This window comes from Microcaecilia unicolor, chromosome 2, assembly GCF_901765095.1.
Source record: "Microcaecilia unicolor chromosome 2, aMicUni1.1, whole genome shotgun sequence".
Classification (NCBI taxonomy): domain Eukaryota; kingdom Metazoa; phylum Chordata; class Amphibia; order Gymnophiona; family Siphonopidae; genus Microcaecilia; species Microcaecilia unicolor.
Genome location: NC_044032.1, coordinates 170,280,710 through 170,307,456, shown reverse-complemented (window position 1 = coordinate 170,307,456; position 26,747 = coordinate 170,280,710). Strand labels below are relative to the sequence as shown.

Genomic DNA, 26,747 nt, shown 5'->3' with positions numbered 1-26,747 from the left:
TTCGGAAGCCGTCCAAATCTTTCTTAAACTCTGATAAGCTAACCGCATTTACCACATTTTCTGGCAACGAATTACAGAGTTGAATTACACGTTGAGTGAAGAAAAGTTTTCTCCATTTCGTTTTAAATTTACTACATTGTAGCTTCATCGCATGCCCCCTAGTCCTAGTATTTTTGGAAAGCGTAAACAGACGCTTCACATCTACCCTTTCCACTCCACTCATTATTTTATAGACCTCTATCATATCTCCCCTCAGCCGCCTTTTGTCCAAACTGAAGAGTCCTAGCCGCTTTAGCCTTTCCTCATAGGGAAGTCGTCCCATCCCCTTTATCATTTTCATCGCCCTTCTCTGCATCTTTTCTAATTCCACTATATCTTTTTTGAGATGCAGTGACCAGAATTGAACACAATATTCGAGGTGGGGTCGCACCATGGAGCAAAACAAAGGCATTATAACGTTCTCATTTGTTTTCCATTCCTTTCCTAATAATACCTAACATTCTGTTTGCTTTCTTAGCTGCCGCAGCACACTGAGCAGAAGGTTTCAACGTATCAACGATGACACCTAAGTCCCCTTCTTGGTCGGTGACTCCTAACGTGGAACTTTGCATGACGTAGCTATAATTCGGGTTCCTCTTTCCCATATGCATCACTTTGCACTTGCTCACATTAAATGTCAGATGCCCAGTCTTGTAAGGTCCTCTTGTAATTTTTCACAATCCTCCTGCGATTTAACTGCTTTGAATAACTTTGTGTCATCAGCATATGTAATTACCTTACTAGTTACCCCCATCTCTAGGTCATCTATAAATATGTTAAAAAGCAGCAGTCCCAGCACAGACTCCTAGGGAACCCCATTAACTACCCTTCTCCATTGAGAATACTGACCATTGAACCCTACTCTCTGTTTTCTATCTTTTAACCAGTTTTTAATCCACAATAGAACACTACCTGTTATCACATGACCCTCAATTTCCTCTGGAGTCTTTCATGCGGTACTTTGTCAAATGCCTTTTGAAAATACAGATACACAATATGAACTGGTTCACCTTTATCTACATGTTTGTTCACCCCTTCAAAGAAATGTAATAGATGTGAGGCAAGATTTCCTTTTACTAAATCCATGTTGACTTTGTCTCATTAAGCCATGCTTTTGAATGTGCTCTGCAATTTTGTTCTTTATAATAGTCTCTGCCATTTTGCCTGGCACCGATGTCAGGCTCACATTACCACTGGCTGCTGCCTGCTCTGGATTCTCTCGCTGCCCCATCCTGTATCCCACTTCTGCATGCACTGGTAATTTTAACGGTGTTCACCTCTGTGGGGTAGATTTGGCTTTTTATAAAGTACTGAGCTGTTTAAGTGAAGAGGTGGGGCAAAGGGAGATGAATTGCTAAATTAAAAATCATGCTCACTGTGAGCAAGATTGGAGTGTGGGAAATCCTGGGGCTGCTGGCTATATTATGCTGGCTCGGGGTGGAGTCGTAGGTGCCTGTGGCCCAAAAGAGCTTCTGTGTGGAGAGAGGCAAGCACTCTGGGTCTTAGGGGTGCTGGCTGTGATATTGAGTGTCAGTTCTGGGTTGCCTGAGACCAAACTGAAATGCCAGCAAGAGGCAGCAGCATTGTGGAGGTAAGAGGAAGGCTGCAATGAATGTTGTCACATTGCGGGAGTGAGCCACGGCACTCGTTATCTTTATTGTGGGTGTTGAGGCCAAACATGCATGCATTATTCAGTGCACTTGTATGGAGAAGAGAGGCATTCAGTGGCCAGGGTTGGGTAGTAATGAAGGCACCCACTAATCAGACATGGCAGGGCTTTCCAAGTGATATCAGACACTGGCTTGTATATGATTGGGTCTGAATTTCTGGTCCAGATTCATCTTTTTTGGGGGAGGACTGGAAGTTTGTGCTGAATCAGGTGTAAGCAGGAGCATAGCCAGACTTCGGCGGGAGGGGGGTTCAGAGCCCGAGGTGAGGGGGCACATTTTAGGTGTCGGCACCCCCCCCCCCCCCCCCGGCCATTGTCGGCACCCCCCCCCGCAGCCGCTGCCACCACCAACTTTGACCCCCCCCCCCCCCCCTGCCAACAACCCTCTCGACCCCCCCCCCCGCCACCAACCCTCCTCCGCGAGGTCCTCTTCTTCCTTCGTTCTGTTTCTGAGTCTGACGTCTTTTTGACCTTTATAATAAAGCTTGTCATTTCCGAAAGGTCGCGGATTGGCGGTAGCACTCTCATTATTAAACATGTTTGATTTATGAACAGGGACTTATAACCCTGTTGAATCCCGGTTATGTTTTGCAAACCCAATCTGGGTAAGTTAACAAAATATTTAAAGAATAGTTGTCTCATTGCACCCCTGCGTAGAGTATGGGTATGGTTATGTAAGCTTAAAAATTTTATTTTCCAAGTGACCACTTGATTGCCTCTTTGTGGTAATAATGTCTTCCCAGCTGGTTTGACTAATAAGTCCTTAAATCAGTTGGGACACTATAGGACTTTCCTTGTAACATCATTGTGTCAATGGTGATGGTAATGTTCATCCCTTTCTTTAGCTTTGTACTCATTACCACCTCACACCTGTAGATTTTTCCTGTCTACAAATGATAAATATTTCTTCATTGGTGGAGGAGGCAGCCGAGCAGTTGGCAGAGGCATTCTTGTTGAGTAGTGAATACCTTTTATTACAAGGTTCTTTGAGCTGATCTTCCACCACTGAATTTGCATGGGAGTGCAGAGGCCTAGGCTCGAGATTTGGGTATTGAGTTTGCAGCAGAATTGTTGCAAAAAGTGATCTGTAAACCTGTAACTAGGCTACCATTTGCAGCTCAACAGGAGCAGCATTATAAATTCTTATTTTGAACTTGCATTTCAACATGACAGGCCTTTTTATGGGAACTGCCCAACACAGCTATTGTTTGTTTGATGTGTCAGCACCAAGAGGCCTTACTTGGACATCTGTTTTGATCTTGTCCGGTAATTCAGTAGTTCCGGAGATCAGTTTCTGTGAGAATACAATGCATTTTCAAGTTTCGTTTGCCACTCCATCAGCAGTTTTTTTTTTCTTTGATGACTACTCCGATTGTGTGGCTAAGCTGAATAACTTGAAGCATGTTTTATTCTATTTGTTTCTTCTGGCACATTTCACTATTTTGTTACAGTGGATGAGCAATGAAGCTCCCAGTGTCATGCAGTGGCTCAATCTGGTTTATTCCATCATGATCCCTTGAGCATAATCGGGCAGGCTGGGATCAGCCTGGTCAATGGAAGTTGTTTCACTTGACCTGGGCTCTGTTTTGGATGAATGTACAACATCGAGTTCACAGTTGGATTTTGAATTGTTGACTATTTGTTGAGCCCATTTTGGGAACTGTACCTCTAGGATTGGATCAGACTCAACCAAGTCTGGGGGATTCTATCACCTGAGGGATTTGGGCTGGGGATGAGTGGGTGGGGGAAATTTAAGGATAATGAGGAAAAAACGATTGTATTTTATTCATGTGTTGTGATCTTGCGGTTTGCTAATAAAGAGGTTATCTATATAGTATGTAGTGCCCAAGGGGTGGTCTGACAGTGGTCAGGGCCCCTGGGCAGTAAAGTTTGTCAGGGTCCCCCACCGTTGCTGTGCTGCCACCACCTACTGCTCTGCTGTCACCTTCCCGCACTGCCACTGCCCTCCCCAGTCCTACCTTGAAGGACCTGATGGTATAGTGGCTTCTTCGGGGGCAGGAAAGAATCCCACTGTTTCCTGCCTGCTATTGCTACTGCGCGTGGCCAGTGGCGGTGCTGCCATGTTTTTCAAAATGTCTTCTGGGACTTACCAGGATACTCTCATGAGACTTCCACAGGAGTCTTGGCAGACATTTTTAAAACACTGTGCTGCCATTCACATGCAGAGTAGCAGCAGCAGGCAGGAAAGAGTGGGATTCTTTCCTGCCCTGCAGAGGCCACTAGACCTGCAGCGGGCAACTGGACAGAGTTTCTGGGCCCTCAGGCACTGCCTGGTTGCCCAAATGGTCAGTCCACCTCTGTAGTGCCCTAAGCTTTAAAAAAAAGAATTACCTGCTTTGAGGCCGATGTTATTGTGTGCATGTATGTGCCATCAAGAATAGGAGTTAGGCACATTTGTTGCATATTTTATAATGTTCCCATGCTGCCTATTCTCTGACCCCGAGAATACCTATACATATATCACATAAAAATAAGTGCTGTGTTTCTGTGCGACTTTACATGCATATACCCTCGACAGTTTAAGAACCTACTTGAATGCATAATATACTATTCTACAACGCTCAAGTCTCTTATACAGTTTAAAGTCCCTTTAAAGTGTGGAGGGGCCTCTCAGTAATCTATGGTTATTATTACTACTACTACTACTTATCATTTCTATAATTTATAGTGTCTCATTACTTACCTCTGTATGATTACAGGTACTGGTTGTATCGGTTATGTGTTTATCAATAAAAATTGTTGTACCTTAAATGAATTGGCTAGTAGCGCTATAAAATTGCTTAGCAGTGATCTCTCTTGAAGATGTTTGAAAGGGAAAGAAAGTATAGTTTGACAGAGAGCTCTGGATAAACTGAGACATCGGCCCATGGGATAGAAAGTAACTTGCAACAGTCAAACTCTGGCAATGTAAGAACAAAACTTGAGCTCAAGAATAAGTACACTGTCCACTTGCCAGGCCCCTGCAGTCACTAGGTCAGTTTCCCTCCATTTTTGCTTTACCTTGTTCTCATGAGCTTCCACATCTTTCTAATTTTCACACTCCTAATTTCAAGCAATCTTGTGCATGAATATTGTATATCAGACAGTATCTTTCTTCTCTCAGGTGTGTGATGAATCTGTTTAATCAGCTCTGTTGAAATGGAATAACTCATTGTGGCAGCCCATTTTTTCTTATGTAACCTGAAAAAAAGGCATCTACAGGAAAAGAAATCTCATCACCAAAGTCATTTTTGGTAGCCATTCTGATTTGGTCACTAACTGATAACAGCTAGAGGTTCTTCTTTATTTTTTGCTGTTTCATATTTGTATTATGTGTTTGCACCTGTCTCACCCTACCTTTTGTTTCCCTCACTCATTCCATTTCTCTCCTGGTTTCACTTATCCATTACTTTCAGTCTGTTTGCTTCTCATTCATTCTGACTTCTTCCTTTCTTAGCTCTTCTGCATTCTGTTAACGCTCTGACGCAATCTTTTTACCCAGACTTTACAGCTAGTATGGCTGCTGCTACCAGGAGATCTACCACTGCCTCCTGCTGGTACATAGGGCTGCTTGGCTCATCTTTAACTAACTCCTTTTCTCCAAACTTTTAGTCTGCAGCATCAAATGAGTGGCATTCAGTCTGCTAGCCAGGGACAGAAGTTCAAATTAAGAACCGTCGAACAAAGTATCAGAAAGAGTTCCTACATAAGTACATAAGTATTGCCATACTGGGTCAGACCAAAGGTCCATCAAGCCCAGCATCCTGTTTCCAACAGTGGCCAATCCAGGTCTCAAATGCCTGGCAAGATCCTCAAAAACTACAAAAACATTTTATACTGCTTATCCCAGAAATAGTGAATTTTTCCAAGTCCAGTTTAATAATGGTCTTTGGACTTTTCCTGTAGGAAGCCGTCCAAACCTTTTTAAAACTCTGCTAAGCTAACCGCCTTTACCACATTCTCTGGCAACGAATTCCAGAGTTTAGTTACACGTTGAGTGAAGAAATATTTTCTATGATTCGTTTTAAATTTACTACTTTGTAGCTACATCGCATGCCCCCTAGTCCTAATATTTTTAGAAAGCGTAAACAGACGCTTCACGTCTACCAGTTCAACTCCACTCGTTGTTTTATAGACCTCTATCATATCTCCCTTCAGCCGCCTTTAGCGATACAAAGGCATTATAACTTCCACATTTTTGTTTTCCATTCCTTTCCTTGTTCCTTTGTATGGTGCAAAATATAAAAAGAGCAGATATACATTTCAAAAACTTACATATTCCAATTGCTGAATTAAAAATTAACAAATAAAACAAAAACAGAAAATAAGGTGAAAGAGAGCTGGCTACGTAGACTCTCTTCTTCTCTCCCCTCCCTCCCACAATGCAGGGGCTATATTTGCATGAATTTTATGCCACTGCTGCCAGCCTTTCCCCTGGCTTGCTGTTCTAGATAAAAGTTCTTCTGCTTTTTACTGCAAGTCCTGGTACCAGTCAGAGCCAATACCAGCCCCACACTGACATATAAGGCCACAAGTGGAAACTGTATAAAGTAGGCATCTTGAGTTCAGCTAAAGGACATGTTTTTCAGATTTCAGCCTGTCTATACAAGGCAAAAGTCTACTGGCTGATAATCAGCTGAGAGCAGTCAGTATTTTTGTGGCTGCCACTTGCTTTGTTGCTGGATATTCAATGCCAGCCCATGTCCAGGCATCGCACCGGCATTAAATATCCAGGCATAGGTGGCCAGCAAACACTTACACGATTAAGTGCAATATTCAGCACTTAACTGCATAAGATGAACTGCATAAAGATAGGAAGTAAGCATTTTATGCAGCCCTGTTTATGCAGTTAAGTTTTGAATATCAGCACTTAACAGTATAAGTTCTGACTCCATCCCAGGACCACCCACAAATTAGCTGGTTTTGGCTTATTGCTTATAGTTTATTAAGACTTATTATACCACTCTGACTAGGCTTTCACTGCAATCATGGCGTTTTTGTGAGAGACTGATTCCAGAATCTAGCTTGCTGTGTTTTAATTCATTTATTTATTTGTTACATTTATATCCCACATTTTTCCACCTATTTGTAGGCTCAGTGTGGCTTCCATAGTACACAGCTGCTCCAGCCAGGTTAATTTTGGAATTTTATATCAGCTGTTGACCTACTGCCCCTGAGGCAGCCATCTCTACTGCTGAAACATGGCCATGTCAGACATTTTATGTTGAAATTCTGGGAGCTTTTAATCTATTAACAAAAACTGGGGGGGGGGTTACAAGGTCTGCCTTGTTGTTGTTGTTTCTTCCATATTGGATTTGGCAGACTGCCTGCCTTGCTGGTTTTTGACTCCAGACTATAAGATCAGAAATAAAAAGGAACTTCATTAAAAATAGTAAAGCAAATCAGTTACAAAGAATCAAGTGAAAAGAGAAAAACACCAGGGAAAGGAAGAACTGGGGACTGGGGAAATAAAACACTGTTATAGATAGCTTAATTTATGTAATGAACCATCCAACCATCCCCCCCCCCCCCCCCCCCCAAAAAAAAAAAAAAAGTGCCTGTCTAAAAAGCCAAGTCTCTAAATTGGCTTTAAAAGTTTTGAAGGAGAAGTTACTTCGAAGTGTGAGAGGGAGATCATTCCAGATATGAGGTAAGAGGAAGTAAAAAGCGCTACATTTGGTTGATTCTGGATGGGCTGCTCTAGGATTAGAGAGAATCGGACAATGATTATTTAAGGAACGGAGGACCCTGGCAGATGAATAGGGGATTGTGAGAAAAGAAAGATAATCGTGAACACTTATTCTGAAAACCTTGAAAGTTATATCGCAACTTAATCTACTGTTCAACAGGTAACCAGTGAAATTGTGTCAGTAAAGGTGTTGTGTGATCAAAATGTTGGGCATGACATAGTATCATATGGCTGTGTTCTGAAGGGGGTTTGTAGGTCTCTTTTAGTATTATATGGGGCAGGCCTGCATATGTAATGTTACAATAGTCAATTCGGGATGTGGAGAAAGCGAATAAATGCATGAAAGTGATCAGGGTCAAAAAAGTGGCAGATAACTCATAATTGATGGAAAATAAGGAAACTGACTTTGGACAAATGGGAAATGTGAGGTAGGAAATAAAGGGAGGAATCAAGAATTATACCTAGATAATGGAAACTTGTCACCGAGGTAATTGAAGTTTCAAAAAGCTTAATAGAAGAGGAAGGTGGTGATAGAGCACCAGCAAACCAACAAGCGATGGTTTTATCTGCATTAAGTACTAGCTGTTGATCCTCAGAGAGTTGGCAAATGAATCAAGGCAAGCTTGAAGTGGGGCAAGGGAAGGAAAAAAGGTAGAAGTAGGATATAGCAACAGAATGTCATCATCATTGAGAGAGACTGAAATTCCAAAGGATTGGATAAGAGCTGTGAGGGGACTCAAGAATAGGTTGAAGAGAAGAGAGGATTGATCCCTGGGGCGCACCACAGTATAATTCCCTTTTCACAGAAATAGTATCAGAAGTGATAACCGGGAAAGAGCGATGGGATAAGAAAGAAGGTAAACCAAGAGAACCACAAAGGATGGTAGATGAGAAAGGAGAGGAGAGTGATTAACAAGACTGAAGGCAGCAGAAAGATCTAAGGAAACGGCTAAGACTATCCTGTGGTAATCAAGATGGGAGTGGAGTTTACTGAGTAAGGATGTCATAACTGTCTCTACTGAAATGTATTCTAAATCTTGGTTGGCAGGGGTGGTGTAAGGCAAGTACCTTCTCAGAGAAGGAGGTAAGTTGATTGAACACTACTTTTAGCAGAAATTGGAGACAGGATGTTAATGATTGGAACAGAAGGATGTAAAGTGTTTTTTTTAATGATAGGACAGACTATGGCTAACTTCCTTAAATCAGGGAACTGGCCAGTAGACAGGCTAAGATTAATTAAGGACAGCAGAGTTGGGAGGAGGCCTAACTCAGGTACCTTTAACCAAGAAGAGGGGGGGCAGGGTCACATTGACAGTAAGTAGTGCTCATTGAAGCTGTTAGTTTCTTCAGAGATGAAAGGGTTTAGATTTCAAAGGAAGTCCAGGTAAAAGAACCAGTAGGTTGAGAGGGGGCGGGCAAAGGGATAGGGGAGATAGAGAAACCAATATGCTTAGAGGGGTGCGTAGACGGTGTTTGGAAGGAATTCAGTAAAGTGACTATCTTGTTGGTAAAAAACAGAGAAAAGGAGTGTAATAGTTGTCTTTACTGTCAATAGATAGAATAAAGGTCTCTGGAAGGGTTCGGAGATTTCAGGAGTTTTAGCAATATATGCCTTTTTTTTTCCTTAGAAGCACTGGTTAAGTGTCGCTGAATATTCACAGTCCTGTAGAAGCAATTTAAATGGCCAAGAGCCTCTCCTGGCTGTTTAAATCGCTTTGCTATCATAAGTACATAAAGTACATAAGCACTGCGAAGCTGGGAAAAGACCAAAGGTCCATCAAGCCCAGCACTCCGTCTCCGACAGCGGCCAATCCAGGCCCCAAGAACCTGGCAAAACCCCAAAATTTAATAACGATCAATGGACTTTTCCTTCAGGAATCTGTCCAGACCCCCTTTAAACTCAGCAAGGCCAGCTGCCGTTACTACCTTCTCCGGCAATGAGTTCCAGAGTCTAACCACGCTCTGAGTAAAGAAAAACTTTCTCCAATTTGTTTTAAACCTACCACATTCTAATTTTATCTTATGTCCCCTGCTTCACATCTGTCTGCTCTACCCCACTCATTATTTTGTACACCTCTATCATATCACCCCTCAGCCGCCTTTTCTCCAGGCTAAAGAGTCCTAGCCTTCTTAACCTCTCCTCATAAGGTAGTCATCCCATCCCTTTTATCATTTTCGTCGCCCTTCTCTGCACCTTCTCTAATTCCTTTATATCTTTTTTGAGATGAGGCGACCAGAACTGAACACAATACTCCAGGTGTGGTCGCACCATGGAGCGATATAACGGCATTATAACATCCTCATGCTTGTTTTCCATCCCTTTTCTAATAATACTCAACATTCTGTTCGCCTTCTTAGCCACCACAGCACATTGAGCGGAAGATTTCAACGTCCTATCCACAATGGCTCCCAGATCCCTTTCTCGGTCCGTAACTCCTAAAGCGGAACCTTGCATGACATAGCCGTAATTCGGGTTCCTCCTTCCTACGTACATCACTTTGCACTTGTCAACGTTGAACTTCATCTGCCATTTGGATGCCCAATCCCCCAGTCTCACGAGGTCCTCTTGTAATCTTTCACACTCCTCCTGCGACGAGACGACCCTGGATAACTTTGTCATCTGCGAATTTAATTACCTCACTAGTTACTCCCATCTCAAGGTCATTTATAAATATGTTAAAAAGCAGCAGTTGGCTGGCTGGTTTCTACATGTCTTAAGATATTCATCAACTGAGTGCTTATTTCTGTTAGCCTGATTTTGTTACTCGAGCCAAAATAACATGGGTCATTACTTCTGTAAGCAGAGCCAGTGACGAATTCTGAAGACGGTAGCAAAGGATGGGACAAACCGGAAGAGACTTTTCAGAATGTTATGTTACTCTTTAATTCAGCTATGTGTAAAGGAAATTTAGATTAGCCCAGTGGCTTTTTGTGAAAATTTTAAGCAGATTATCAAATTGCGTTATAAACTAAACTAAAATCTGTTCTGTTGTTGGTTTCATTGTGCAAATGAAGGCACATCTCTGTTATGTGAGGAGCAAGGGGTGGAGTTGGGGTGTAGCAGACGGAAAAAAAAGAAGAGCTAGTGTTTGTCTGGGCTAGATTATGAACTCTGCAGAAAAACGACAGTCTGTTATGTGTATTTGTATTTTATTGCATATGTCTAATGGCATTACAGAAATAAATAGTTGTAGGGTGTTTGTAGCTGTAGCTGCTATGGGTGAGATCTTGAATCAGTAGTTTCCATATCTTGCTTCACAAGTGCAAACAGAGGAACTGTATAAATGGAAAGACTGACTTGGTCAAAGCTTTGTGTCCTGTGCAGTTTATAAGGGATGAGGCTTGAACAGCAGATTACTGAAAATTAAGTACAGGTGGGGTCAGCAGGAGTTCAAGAACATCACCAGACTAAGACACCTTGATGTAGTCTTTGATAAAAATTTGTTACAGATCCATTACGCCCAAGCCTGGCTGACTGCTTCCTTTTCATAAATCCTACTGTTTAAATGAGCAGGAGCCTGTCTGTCGACACTGTTCTCAGTACCCAGCACTGTAGATTTAAGGGTCATGTGTGGGTCATTGGCAGAAGGTGCCACACAGGTCAGGCTGAGATATTCCCTTGCTACAATATAACATCAAAGGGAATGTGAGAATGGCTTGTCCACCATTGCTCACTGTATTAATTTTTTTCTCTTTCTTTCATGTGTCAGCGAACAGTGTATCGAAGCATACGAACTACTGCTTGCTTTGGCAGAAAGTGAACAGTCTCTCATTCTTGGGCAGTTCCGAGCTGCAGGAGTGGGATCTGTTGGTAAGTGCTCAAAGCAGGCTCACAGGAATCCCATTCAGCACATCACTGGTTATCGTCCTGTACTATGAGAATAAAAATTGTATTAAATTCAAACCATAAGGTGATACACAAAACCAAATCTCAGTGAAAGGAACCAAGGAATGTGATTGCAGCGTCGGTGCTGATTAGTAATCACTCGGCTGAGTTGTGAAGTAACGTGATCCTAGGGATATGCATTTATTAGCACTCTTTCAGTTTGTTAGTATACTTTAAATTGACTTAGTGCACCTAAATTTTATAATGCATGTTAACCTATTAATTAGTACATATAAGATAAATTAACATGCACTTTAAAAAAAAATGTAAATGTGTGAAAGGAACCAAAACAGCATCAAATGACTAGTGGCATAAATTATGCACAAAATTCTGTGAGCACAGAATCACATAATTTCTCGGGGTGTACCTAGTTTTCTTAGAGGACAGGCAAACCATATTCTCACATGTGGGTGATGTCATCCATGTCGCCTGTTGCAGAACATTTGAAATAGTGAACTTCAGAACATAAGAGCAGCCATACTGGGTCAGACCAATGATCCATCTAGCCCAGTATCCTGTTCCCAACAGTGGCCAAGCCAAATCACAAGTACCTGGCAGAAACCCAAATTGTGACAACACTCCATTCTACCGATCCCAGGGCAAGCAGTTGCTTCCCCATGTCTGTCTCAATAGCAGACAGTGGACTTTTCCTCCAGGAACTTGTCCAAACCTTCTTTTTAAACCCATATACGCTGACCGCTGTTACCACATCCTCTGGCAAAGAGTTCCATAGCTTAACTATTCATTGAGTGAAAAAATATTTCCTCCTTTTTGTTTTAAAAGTATTTCCATGTAACTTCCTTGTGTGTCCCCCTAGTCTTTGTACTTTTGGAACGAGTAAAAAATCAATTTACTTCTCATTCTACACCTCTCTGGATTTTGTAGACCTCAATCATATCTCCCCTCATCTGTCTCTTTTCCAAGCTGAAGAGCCTAACATCTTTAGCCTTTCTTCATACGAGAGGAGTTCCATCCCCTTTATCATTTTGATCCCGCTTCTTTGAACCTTTTCTAATTACACTATATCTTTTTTGAGATACGGTGACTAGAACTGAACTCATGGTGAGGTCGTACCATGGAGCAATACAGAGGCATTATAGTATTTTTGGTCTTATTTGCTATTCCTTTCCTAATAATTCCTAGCATCCTGTTTGCTTTTTTGGCTCCCGCCGCACATTCAGCAGAACATTTCAGTGTATTATCTATAACACCTAGATCTTTTCCTTGGTTGCTGATCCCCAAGGTGGACCCTAGCATCAGGTAACTATGACTTGGATTATTCTTTCCAATGTGCATCACCTTACATTTGTCCACATTAAATTTGATCTGCCATTTGGATGCCCGGTTTTCCAATTTCCTAAGGTCTTCCTGCAATATTTCACAGGCCGCATGTATTTTAGCAACCTTGAATAATTTTGTGTTATCTGCAAATTTAATCACCTCACTCGTTCTGATTTCCATATCATTTATAAATATGTTAAATAGTACCAGTCCCAGCTTTAAGACCTGCACCAGTATCCCCACTGCGCGTGAGCCAGTGTCTTCCTGCTTGCTTTGAGAGTGCGGGACCAGCAATCACTGTGTCTGGTGTGGTTATTTATTTTTGATTAGCCTTTTGTTTCTTCATGGCGGAATTTTTACCAGTGTTCCTCATTTTACCCTTTTGGGTATTTTTTTTTCCCTTTTACCTCTTACAGATTTAGTTTGTTTTTCCCCACTTTTAGGCTTTCTTTCATTTTTTCTGTGCTCATTAGGCCCTCTTAGGCTTGAGCTCCAGCTGGGCTCTTGTCCTTACTTTTTTTCTTGGTGATTTGGCCCTTTAAGGTAACCATTGAGTCATTTGATTTGGCCTTGGAGATTGGCATGTTTTCCGACTTTCATCACGCAGAACGAGGGATCTCTTTTGCATACCAGCCTCCAGTCCCTAGTCCTCACAACCTGGATATTGAGAGCTTAGAATTTGCTTCCTTGCATCTTTCAGAGGGTGTCTTCAAGTTCTTGCTGGCTTCCAGGAAATATTCCACCAAGAGGTGCTACTTAATGAAGGAGATTTGCTGTCTGGTATGAGGGCAGTGCCCTAGATCCAATAACTTCTACACCTTTCTGAGTCTGATCTAAAGAATAACTCTATAAGAGTTCACTTCAGTGCAAGTAGTGCTTACCATCACCACGTAGAGGGTAAGCCCATCTCTGGACAGCCTCTAGTTGTTCGCTTCATGAGAGGTTTGCTATTGTCAGAGCTCCCTGTCAAACCTCTGTCTGTGTCGTGGGACCTCAACATCATCCTCACCCTTCTGATGAAAGCTCATTTTGAGCCACTAGATCTGAAGTACTTGACCTGGAAGGTAATTTTCTTGGCAGCTTTTCAGTTCGCCAGGTCATTGAGCTTCAGGCCCTAGTAGTGGCTCCACCTTGCACTAAATTTCATTATAACAGAGTAGTCTTACACACACACCCTAAGTTCCTTCCTATGGTGGTGAGTTCCATCTGAACCAATCAGTCATTCTTCCAACATTTTTTCCCAAACCTCATACCCATCCTGGTGAGTCAACACCTAAGGAAAAGATCTAGGTGTCATTGTGTCATTGAAATCTTCTGCTCAGTGTATGGCGGCAGCCAAAAAAGCAAACTGGATGCTTGGAATTATTAGTTAAGGGATGACAAATAAAACCGAAAAGACTATAATGCCTCTTTATCGCTCCATTGTCAACCTCACCTTGAGTACTGCATTCAGTTCTGGTCGCTGTATCTCAAAAAAGGTATAGCACAATTAGAAAAGGTTCAAAGAAGAGTGACCAAAATGATAAAGGGGATGAAACGCCTCCTGTTTGAGAAAATCAAGAGATTTCATTTAAATAAATAAATAAAAATTGGGGGGGGGGGGGGGGGGGAGGTACCATACAGTGTTTCATAGAGGTATTCTTTTAACACAGCAAGTGGCCATGTTAACTCGCGCACACAAGCCCTCTGCATTCTGCACCCAATAATGTGCACGCACACTCCTTGGTAACCACACCATTAGGCTCGAAGTAGCTTTCTGCATTTGTCTCTGACCAGTTTACCAGAGTAAGTCATTATTTACCTCACATAGGGGTCCTTCTACTAAGGCGTGCTAACAGATTTAGCTCATGCTGAATTCTGCGCAGCCCATTCTATTCCTATGGAATACGTCACATTTAGCGCACCTTAGTAAAAGACACCATAAGTGTCTTTGAAAACTGTCTTCTCTATTTTTACATGTCTGTAGTTTGTGTATATTATCTATGGGCTCAATATTCAAAGGATGCCTGCTCCAAACTTTAAGAGTTATGCTCATATATTGGTCTCTCTGGAAATTTACTAAGACTAAGTGCATACAGTTTTACTCAGAGTTTCATTAAACTTTTAGTTTAGGAGCATAAAAAGTGGGTGACAACAGGGGCAGATTAGGGCGGGGAAAAGAAGTTAAGAGCTTAGCTCTGAATTTCAGCAGTCCTAAATTTATGAACATAACTTTTAAGAACCTAAGTTAAGATAAATTTTCAGCTGAGAAGTTATGCCCCTAAATCTGACTTAAAATAGGGCACAAATTTAGGAGGTTATCTTAAGAGCATAAATTTAGGTGCTCAGCATTTTCTGAATATCAGGCCCTACATGTGTCTATGTTTAAATAATCCAACCTAAACTTATTCACAATAGGGGAGCAAGCAGGAGACGAGAACATTACTCAAATGTTGAAAAGGGCCCACGACTGTCGTAAAACAGCCGAGAATGCTGCAAAGGCTTTACTGATGAAACTGGATGGCAGCTGTGGGGGAGCCTACACAGTGACTGGCTGTAGTGTTCAGCCCTGGGAAAGCCTCTCGTCAAATAGTCATACCAGGTAATTATAACTCATTGAAACCGTGTCTCAGGCTCTCACTTTAGGCCTAACTCGATTATGTTGTTTTCCATTTCTTTTCTCATCCATCTCAATTCTAGCAGGCTCTTGAGTGATGTAACTCTTTTCTCTGTGTTCAAGAATGGTTTGTATACTGATTCCTTGCAAGGGTTTATGTACAGATCTTTGACCTGTATAGCAAATGGCAAAATCCATACAATTTATTTTCTGTCTTCGCTTCAGTGGCTCTCCATAGCCTTGTCTCTGCCCCCCTTCTCCCTACTTACATCTCCTTGAAACTTGAGTCCTTCACTGCTTCTTTGCCCTAATTGCAAGAAAGCTTTTTTTGTGAAAAGAAAAACGCGAAGCTTATACTTTTCAGCATGTTGAAGGTTGTTTTCTGTCAAAAATTAGAATGTTTGTTACAATTTGAAATATTTAGAAAAAGAAAGTCATTTGAGATTGAAAATGTGACATCCTGCAAGTCAGAAAATGTTTTCTGAAATGAAAAACCTGTATTTTGTCCTGTTTTTGTTAAGTGGAGCAGCACAGAATTGGACTATTATATGGTCATATTCTAACATCCCCTGATTTAGTGTGCCAGCAGGCCACTTTAACATAAGTCTGAGTGTGATTGAGCAATGTGGCAAAGACTGAGCTCAGTTGTAAGATGGTTTGCTTGCGGCAGCTCCATTCAGATTTGAAAAGACACTGGAAAGCTATGATTCCAGATGGAGAGGTAGTTCTAGTGATCACTGACACGTTAGAAAATTATGTTGAAATCTGGCCTTTGACTCCAACTCCTCAGAGAGTCCTGTATCTTTTGCCAAGTTTGTGGCAGCTGCTTGATGACCAACATAACATTTGAAGCTGGCTCTTTTAGTACACAGGAGTGGGTAGAGAACCAGAGAGGATGAAATCAAAACTACTAGATAAGATGTGATCATAAGTGTTATTTGCCTGTTAACACAGTGGAGACAAAAGTGTAAGGGAGCCATGTTAGCAGTGGGGGGAGGGGAAGCAATTCAGCATTAGGTCCAGCAACTTTTCTCCCTCCCTCCCCCCCCCCCCCCCCCCCCCCCCACACACCTATCCCAAACTACACCTGTGGATATAATATACTACAAAGGGTCATGTTTTTATGCCTGGCAGCAGGGCTATATTTATCCACTGAAGAAAGAAATGGACAGACTGGATGGAACAATTGGCTGTTGCCTTCTGAGTTTAGTTAATGTCCGTAAAGTCAGCTTTCTGATGTTAATGAACCATCCACACTTCCATACCTCTGTGCCCTATTCTAACTGCTGTCCCCTATCAGTTCCCTCCTGTTGCTGTCCACACCATCTTGTCCTCATCCTGTTCTGGTGGAGAGGAGTTGTGATGCAATGGAACACTCCATGGGCCCGATTTACTGAGTAGCTGCTATGATGGTAGTAGTGTAGTACATGATAGCAGATAAAGCCCAAAATGATCCATCCAGTCTGCTCTGTAAGGTGGTCAGAGCTGTAACTGCTGTTCCATGTGGGTTATCTACCCCTATGTTTTCATTTAGAGTTGAAACTGCTGCTCTATGCATGTTACTCCTCATCTCTTGCCATTTATTTGGGGTTCTAACTGCCACTGTTTGCATGTTACCCCATAATTCTCTTTAAGGACAGAAGTCATTTAATTATTTTGAGTTGAAATACTCATTTGCCTGGTTTCCATCCTCTTGCCATTTGGATAACTTAAGATCTGGCAGCTCCGCTGTGTGACCTTTTCACTGCTTTTTTTGCCACATTACTGGATTTTTATATGCCTGTTAGACCTACTGGAAAGTAAACTTAAATTCATTATTGTTGATAAAGGATGGAAAATAATGGAACTTGTACACATATACATTGTCTTTGTGTTCTCTATATGCTCTTAAAAAGTTAAAATGCTCCTTAAAAGGGGAATCTGGGAGATCCAAGATGGCCGCAAGCTGATAGGTCGCAGCGACTCAAGCTCCTAAACATGCCGAAACGGAGAGGACGAACAGCGGGCAGGGCTTCCCCGCTAACACCCTCCTTACCTGGTCCGTTGGACCGATACTTGAGATCGCAAGGAGCCCATCGTGTAGGAGGTTTGATACCAGATGTACGCGCCGGCGAAACGGAGAATTTGGCGTTCTCTGGACTTGAAGTGACTCTAAGCCCCGCTGAACGCACTCCTCCTCCCCAGCCGATTGGCGCCAGTTCCTTCCTCCTGGATTCGACAGGGTCTACTCCCACAGAGGTTAGGGGCCCAGAAGAACGCCGAATCGAAGCCTCCCTTACTACGGAGGTAGGACTGGAGATCAGTTTGCCTGTGGAAATGCTGCAAACTGAGGGGAGAGAAGCCGAGGGACAAAGCGAAGACACAAACCAGCCTGTAAGGTTTGAATTACCTAAAGAATTTATGATTAAACCTAAAGATGTGACACTTGAAGCTTTGTGGGATTTGGTTTCCAATCTGGGACAAGTTTTCCTTATGCAGGTTAATGATCTTCACCCTAAAGTAAAATCTTTGGAAAGTAACTTAGGGATACAAGAGCAACAGATTAAAGATTTAAATGGGAAAATTACCAACTTGGATCAGAGACTTGTGAAACTTGAAACTTTACAACCCATTATGGTGAAAGACTTGACAAGCCTTAGAGACAAAATGGAAACTTTTGATAATTATACCAAAAATCATAATCTCAGATTTATTAATTTTCCTCGACTTCAAAATGTAACTCCTATAGATATGTTGAAACGCTATATGCGTGAAAATTTATCAATTCCTGAACAGAATCTGCCACCAATGTCTATGGTGTATTATATTCCTGGGAAAGGAACCTCATTACCCGAAGCTCCGATTGATGTCTCTCTTTTACTTGAGACTTCTGATACCGAATTGGCAACTGCGGCTACATTAGTGGCCACGGTGGCATTATTACCAGACAAGAACTGGATCTTTCGTTTGTTTTTCCGTAATAAAGATAAACCCTTTTTGGGTTTAAAAGTTTTACTTTTTCCTGATGTCTCTAAAGAGACTCGACGACGAAGGAAACAATTCTTGCTCCTTAGGCCTGAGATTTTGCACTTGGGGGGTACCTTCTTTTTAAGATACCCCTGCAAGTGCATAGTAAGGCTTAAGGAGAAAAAATATGTATTTACAGAGCCGTCTCATGTGTCCTCGCTTATAACCTCAGTGAAAATGGAAAAGCGTTAAATATAATTGTGCTCTACTTAACAGCTTTTGTATAATTTCTATTGATAATTTCCTATTTGTCTCCGTTATTTCCCTGAAATCTTGGATCATAATTATGGACTTGAGTATAAGTTCTCCTTGGTGAAGCTTAACCTTCACTTTTTTTATTTTTTTTATTTCCTGTTTCATTATTATTTTACAATTTTGTAAATTATTAGATACTTTACCTGAACAAGAAGATTCTCTTGTAATATAATGGAAAATCTTAATAAATATAAATATAAAAAAAAAAAAAAAGGGGGGGGAATCTGTCCTTCACAAATATGTGGTTTTTCGGAAAATGTTTTAAAAGTTGAAAACATTTTATTACCCAAGAAATCAGTGATTATATCTATATTCTGTAGCGAAAGTAGTTCCCTCAACTTAGAGGACTGAGCCTGCTGCTGTTGGGGAGGGCCCTGGTACTCATACCGGCCTCTTATAAGTCTTCCTAGCTCAGAGCACTATATGCTGGGTTTTTTGATTCACTGTCTGCTAGAAGAAGGCAAGTAGTGTGGAGTGAGGTGGCGGACAAACTGGAAGACATGGAAAATTGAGCGAGATGCTGCAATTTGAGGATTTACTGAGTCCCTGAGCAGCCTCGGTATGCAGATACATATAATATAACTCAGTAAAATTTTCCAAATCATAATGCAGGGTGACCGTGATCAGGGCAGGTGGATGAAGTACTTAGAGCAAGCTCATAGGATACCGAGATAGCCTAAAGGTAGTCTGCCTCAAGTTATTGTGGTTTCCCTCTTAACACGTTTCCCTCGAGGAGAAGATCTTGGTGACGGCAAAAGCCAGTAGAGATATGAAATGGGAAGGCTACAAGAGAGAGGTTTATGGAGAATTGATCCCAGTTACATAACAAAATAAGCAAGAACATAAGGCGGTTACTGCCTTGTTGTGGAAGGCCTTGGTGTGGTACAAGTGGCTCCACCCATTTGGCCTACTGTTTGAGACCTGTGGGGTATGTTACTGTTGCACCAGTTGTAGGCATCCTGCAAGTGAGAAAATGTTTTCTGAAATGAAAAACCTGTACCCTATGGGGTACGTTACTGTTGCACTGGCACTGCAGAAATAAGGATTGGCCAGTGAGCGAGAGAAGCATCCGGACCCTGGAGAGGAGATCTTTGAACTCCAGGGCCCACGGCCTAAGTAGTAGGGCATGTCCGCTGGGACAGGAGACTTAAAAGGCCTTTTGCAGGACTCTCAGTAGTTGTACCCTCTCCTGGCTGAAAAAAAATGGCAAATAGGCCCTTAGAGCTGGACTGAGTCAGTGACTTGGTCACTGAAGGGTAGTAATGATATCCACATTGTTTCTCTTGAACTAGAGGAGGAGGGAACTATTTTTTTGTGGATGGTGTGTATGGCTGAGAGGGGCAGTTGGCTCATGTTACTGGCAGAATGGAATTGCTATGGGGGCCTGTGGGAATGTTTGGAAGATTGTGGTGGGTAAGGGTTGTTTACGGGTTGGGGCTCTGTTTCCTGGATAAGGCATTCCTCTGCATGTCTTTCTTAACTGCTATATGACTGGCTGGGAATGGATGGTGGAAGAGGAAGCGATAACGAGGTTGGGGGAGGGGGATCATGGAATAGCAGAGGTAATGTTAAATGTTGATAGAAGTGGGGGCAAGTGTTGTATAATGGGTTTGGACAGATGGGATAATGTGAATGTGTACAGGGCAGAAACATGAAGGGAGATGGAGGAAAGCACTATTTAAAGATGATTGTGCTGTTGGTATGGGTTTTTGCTCCCAACATGTTTATGACCAAGACAAGTGTGCTGTGTTTGTAAGCGTTATACCTTTTGAGTTAATTTTTTTCAAATAAATATGCATTTGTGAATATCTGGCATTTGAATTATAGACAGGCGTGATGTTAGTAAAAGCATGTTATTTTAGAAGAATTTAAAACAAGGGACACTGCGACTGTTGTACATAGAGTACTCAAGTTCCCATTTGTTTAAAGAAATAGGTGCCATTCATACATGTATCATTGTTAAGTTTTGGAATCTGCAACTTTTATATAAATGTATTGTGTTCATAAGTGACATTGTGAGGATGATAATTACCGTATTTTTCGGACTATAAGACGCACTTTTTTCCCCAAAAATTTGGGAGGAAAATGGGGGGTGCGTCTTATAGTCCGAAGGTAGATTTGGCTGGCTGGCTGGCTGGCCGCCCGCCCGCCCTCCGAGTTCGGGATCGGCCTCCCCCCGGCCCTGTCACCACTTCTCCCTACTCACGTCACGCGATCTTCCCTGGTGGTCTAGTGATGTCGGGGCAGGAAAGAGCCCCCTCTTTCCTGCCCAGCGCGCTGCTCTCCGTCCTCCTGTATGCAGCCTGACGGTCTCGGTGAGATTCAAAATGGCCGCCGAGACTTTAATTCACCGGGGGGAGGGCGAACTCGGAGGGAGGGATTCGGACAAGATGCACCGGAGCACCTAGGTTTTAGAGGAGGGAAAAAGGAAAAAAAAAATTTTCTATTTCCCTCCTCTAAAACCTAGGTGCGTCTTATGGTCCGGTGCGTCTTATAGTCCGAAAAATACGGTATATGTTTAATCTTTTTGATGATCTTTGTTTTGCAGTATAAAGCTGTTGTAGAAATATGTCTAGTAACAAAATATTGCTTTTGATTTTATCTGAAGAGGCTGTTCTTAAAAGAGTATTATATAGTTTCATTTAGTTATTTAATATTTTTGGTTTTATAGGAAACTGAAAAAATACCTTTCACCATTCAATTTAGTTTTCAAAAAGAGAGACTTTTAGGTAAATTCATTCGTCTTTAAGAAGTAGTATTGAAATTATTTGTTCATGAACTAATTATGTTTTTATTTTGACTCGTATTTCCGTCTATGCTCTTATAGTAATTTTTAACCTCTATTGAAGGTGTGATGCTGAAACATGGACATTTAGGATACATTGTTTGAATAAATCATTTTGAATTGTATGGGTGGTTTTACTTGTTTTACCTATGAATGTGTCTGTCCCCCCCCCCCCCCCCCCCATTAAAAGAAGAAAGATTCTAAGCACTTTGTGTGGGCAGCATGCAAGGATTATCAGGCTTCAAGAGGTGCACTTTTAAATGATATTGAGCATGCTAAGCCATAGAAGAACTGGGTAGGTTGATGATGTTACGCCTTTGCACCCAAGGCACGCAAGGCAGGCATAGTTATTTTGATGTATAAAGATGTACAGTTCCTAGAAAAGGTGATGAACAGGGACACTCAAGGCTGGCATATTGGAGTACTGGATGAATTATGGGAAGAGAGTTATTGGTTGATTTCGGTTTTCTTCCCTATTGGGGCAAATGATTACCATTTTGTTCAGTTGTAGAGTATGTTGGCGGGTTTGGAGGAAACCCTAATGGTAATAGTGAATTACTTTGATTGGTTGGTGGATCCATTCTGGATCACCCCCTGGCTGGGAAAGAGGACTTGGGTGCACTCTGAGGGATGAGGTTAATGTGTAGGGAAGGACGGTTGCTGGATGCCTGCTGAGTGCAGCATCTGATGGACAAAGAGTACATGTACATTTCCTGAGTACGTGTCCTGAACTCAGGAAATGTATGGAAGGCCCAGTTTATTTATTTATGTGTAGCATTTGTATCCCACACTTTCCCACCAATTTGCAGGCTCAATGTGGCTTACATTTGCTATAATGGCGGTTGCCATTTCCGGGTAACAGAATTACAAATGGTAAAATTGCGATAAGGTGCATACATACATGGTAACTTAATTGGAACGTACATGGAATATAACATATATGGGACAGATCTTGGTATATATATACCGTGTGCATACATACATGGTAGAGAAGAATATATTATGGTATTGCATGAAGATTCCTGAGTACAAATTGGTACTGCAGCGAATGTTTTCAGCTGGTGGTACTTGGGGATCCCCACCACCTACAAAGATGCACTGCTGCTTGATGGGCTTGAGCCACTGACAGCTGGTGGAGCAACTGTGGACCCTCTGGGCGGATATAGTAAAGAAGATGACATATGACCACTTTTCATTACCCATTCATTGATTCTGTTCATAGGTTACATGCATGTCTTAGTGTGGTAAAGGCATGGATACAAATTGACTCAGACTCTATATCTTCTACAATTCTGAGCAGTTCACAACCAAACATGCAACACTAAAAAAGAAATACAGAATGTACATTAAAACATAAAATCATTAAAAAAATAATATCCATGAGGCACCATAAGTAAACATTGTACTGTTAGTCCCAAAGGCCTAACACACATATCCATCACTGTTAGTAATCAGAGTTCTATTCCAGTATAGAGGAATATCTGAGTAAGCTGGAATTGACGGTACTGACCGATGCTACTTAGATCTGTCGTGCATGATCTGATATTTTCACGCCTAGACTACTGCAATGTCCTTATTAGGCATTTTGCAAGCACGTATTAAAGCATTGCAGCTTATTCAGAATGCTGCAGCTTGCCTTATCAGAAAGAGTTGCATTGTTTACTTGTATGTTGATGAATTTAATGTTTTGACTCTCACACATTACCAGACTACAACTTTAAAGAGCTACAGATCAGCTCATTTATTATGATCAGAAGAAACTCATCAACCTATCTTGCTAAAGTCCATTGACAGAACCAGAGATTGTATTACCTTAGGCCCTGTTATGACTATGCTTTTTAAGTGTTGTGTTTTTTATTTTTATAATGCGACTCTGAACGGTGTTGGTATTTTTACTTGAGGGTCCTATATGTTTTTATGTATGTTATCTTTTAATCTGCCTAGTTCCAGTCAGACTAGAAATAAATGAGTAAATGTGGGATTTGCACCTAAGTGGGAAGTTTGAAAGTTTGTACAGTCTCAGATTAAACTACCATAAATCCAAAGATCAGTATATTATAATCAGTAGTCTTTTCTAAACCAAGAATTTTCTGGTGGTAGATGCTTTCCCTATAAAGGCTGAAGATCCAAGGTAAAGATTTGCTACTCTTCAGTTCTACAAACTGAAGAGTAGCAAATCTCCTGGACCGGATGGTATTCATCCCAGAGTACTGATAGAACTGAAAAATGAACTTGCGGAGCTATTAGTAATACGTAATTTATCCTTAAAATCGAGTGTGGTACCAGAAGATTGGAGGGTGGCCAATGTAACTCCGATCTTTAGAAAAAGTTCCAGAGGAGATCCAGGAAATTATAGACCGGTGAGTCTGACATCGGTGCTGGGCAAAATGGTAGAAGCTATTATAAAGAACAAAATTACAGAGCATATTCAAAAAGCATGGATTAATGAGACAAAGTCAATGTGGATTTAGTGAAGAGAAATCTTGCCTCACCAATCAACTACATTTCTTTGAAGGGGTAAACAAACGTGGATAAAGGTGAGCTGGTTGATATTGTGTATCTGGATTTTCAGAAGTCATTTGACAAAGTACCTCAGGAAAGACTCCAGAGGAAATTGGAGAGTCATGGGATAGGAGGTAGTGTCCTATTGTGGATTAAAAACTGGTTAAAAGATAGAAAACAGAGAGTAGGGTTAAATGGTCAGTATTCTCAATGGAGAAGGGTAGTTAGTGGGGTTCCCCAGGGGTCTGTTCTGGGACCGCTGCTTTTTAACATATTTATAAATGACCTAGAGATGAGAGTAACTAGTGAGGTAATTACATTTGCTGATGACACAAAGTTATTCAAAGTCGTTAAATCGCGGGAGGATTGTAAAAAATTACAAGAGGCCCTTACGAGACTGGGAGACTAGGCGTCTAAATGGCAGATGACGTTTAATGTGAGCAAGTGCAAAGTGATGCATGTGGGAAAGAGGAACCTGAATTATAGCTACGTCATGCAAGGTTCCACGTTAGGAGTCACATACCAAGAAAGGGATCTAGGTGTCATCGTTGATGATGCGTTGAAACCTTCTGCTTAGTGTGCTGCTGCAGCTAAAAAAGCAAATAGAATGTTAGGTATTATTAGGAAAGGAATGGAAAATAAAAATGAGGACGTTATAATGCCTTTGTATTGCTCCATGGTGTGACCGCACCTCGACTATTGTGTTCTATTCTGGTCGCTGCATCTCAAAAAAGATATAGTGGAATTAGAAAAGGTATGGAGAAGGGCGACAAAAATGATAAAGGAAATGGGACGACTTCTCTATGAGGAAAGGCTAAAGTGGCAAGGGCTCTTCAGCTTGGAGAAAAGGCAGCTGAGAGATTTGATAGAGGTCTATAAAATAATGAGTGGAGTTGACCGGGTAGATGTGAAGCGTCTGTTTACACTTTCCAAAAATACTACTACTACTACTTAACATTTCTAAAGCACTAGGACTAGAGGGCACCCGATGAAGCTAGAATGTAGTAAATTTAAAACGAATTGGAGAAAATCTTTCTTCACTCAACGTGTAATTAAACTCTGGAATTCGTTGCCAGAGAATGTGGTAAAGGTGGTTAGCTTAGCGGAGTTCAAAAAAGGTTTGGACGGCTTCCTAAAGGAAAAGTCCATAGACCATTATTAAATGGACTTGGGGAAAATCCACTATTTCTAGGATAAACAGTATAGAATGTTTTGTATTTTGGGGGGATCTTGCCAGGTATTTGTGACCTGGAGTGGCCACTGTTGGAAACAGGATGCTGGGCTTGATGGACCTTTGGTCTTTCTCAGTATGGCAATGCTTATGTACTTATGGAAGCCTTCAGCACATATTTTAGTCAATTGTTTATGGAATATATGGATAAGTTCTCTTGTTTTACATTTTTCTTACTTTGGCTTTAAACCTGTTCACAGTACCAAAACACTTCTCATAATGACTTCCTATGTGAAAGAGATATTGAGTGTTGGAAGGCAGATTGTTCTGCTGCAGTATGACATCTCGGCAGCGTTTGATGCCATGGACCATACCTTATTACTTGAGAGGTTAGCTGCTATAGGTATTGGGGGTTCAATTAATAATTGGTTTAATGATTTTTTGAAAACTCATAGTGTCCGTTGTAATAAAGTTTTCCAGATTTTGTTTGCTTGGATGTGGAGTCTCACAGAGTTCACCCTTGCCTCCGGTCCTATTTAATTTTTTCATGTCAAGTGTAGGAGTACTTAGATTAAATACCAGTGAGATGTTATCTTATGCAGATGGCATTTTACTTCTCTTACCAGTTCCGCAAATAATTTCTGAATTACTGGATGCAATTTCTTGTGGAATATCTAGAATTCAAGAATGGGCTTCATTGAATAAATTAACATTAAACTCTAGTAAGATCTTATGATTTAAGAGACCATTGAAAATTATACCTTCCACTATTAGATTATCAAACAATAATATCTTAACTATTGAAACAGAATCTCAGGTACTAGCTGTGATTTTTGATTCCTCATTGTCCTGTTGTTCACAAGTCAACTAAGTATGGAAGAAGACCTTTTTAAAACTGAGACAGTTAAGGTTGATATGGGCATTCTTTACTAGGGATGCATTTGTTCTTTTGGTTCAAATGATGATATTACTCCATCTCGATTATTGTAATGTTTTGTACTTGGGGCTTGGTTCTAAATATTTCAAGAAACTTCAACATACAAAAAAAACTACAGTGAGATTAATTTTCAGACTGAATAGGTTCACTTGTGTGTCTAATTATATGAAGACACTGAATTGGCTTCCAATTGCTGAACAGGTTTTATTTAAAGCTTCTTGCTTATTATATCAGATAATTCATGGTTCAACATTTATTTGTTAATTAGTGTGATTTCTACACCTCTTTTTGGTGGTTCTTGTAGCCTGCTTAGACAGCTTATTCTTTGTCATTTGTTTTATAGTAAAACATAAATTGTTACAATATTTAATACTATTTTTGCAGTTATAATACCGTTTTGAAATTAACTTCCTTTAGCCATTAGAGTTGAAGTAGATTATATGAGATTCTGAAAACATCTCAAAACATATCTTTTTAGACAATGTTATTAGTTATTACTTTTATTATCTGTATTATGTTTAATTAGGATTATTCTTATTTGTATATCGCATTGAACCCTTATTTTAAGGGGAAATGGCGATTATTAAGAGCAACATTGACAGCACGCTCAAATGGGAATACATAATTAATGGAGGACCAGAATGGGCACTATAGTAAATCCCTAATAAACCCTGAAACCAGTATTATAAGGATGAGGTCCAAGTATACATAGAGGCATATTTTCAAAGCACTTTGGGAGGCTAAGTTCCATAGGTTTCTATGGAACTTTGGAAGGCTAAGTGCTTTGAAAATAAGCCTCATAGTAACATAGTAGATGACGGCAGAGAAAGACCTGCACGGTCCATCCAGTCTGCCCACCAAGATAAACTCATATGTGTTACTTTTTGTGTATACCTGACCTTGATTTGTATCTGCCATTTTCAGGGCACAG

The 26,747-nt window shown here is 41.1% G+C and overlaps 1 protein-coding gene across 3 annotated transcripts in view; it reads left to right on the top strand.

The window, feature by feature from the left end:
• MCC (MCC regulator of WNT signaling pathway) overlaps positions 1-26,747 on the top strand; it is a 571,489-nt gene that overhangs the window by 448,751 nt on the left and 95,991 nt on the right. For all 3 annotated transcript variants that reach the window (XM_030193493.1, XM_030193491.1, XM_030193492.1), the window contains exons 11-12: positions 11,108-11,208; positions 14,962-15,145. In XM_030193493.1, the coding sequence (XP_030049353.1) occupies positions 11,108-11,208; positions 14,962-15,145 (285 nt within the window). The remainder of the gene's footprint in view (positions 1-11,107; positions 11,209-14,961; positions 15,146-26,747) is intronic.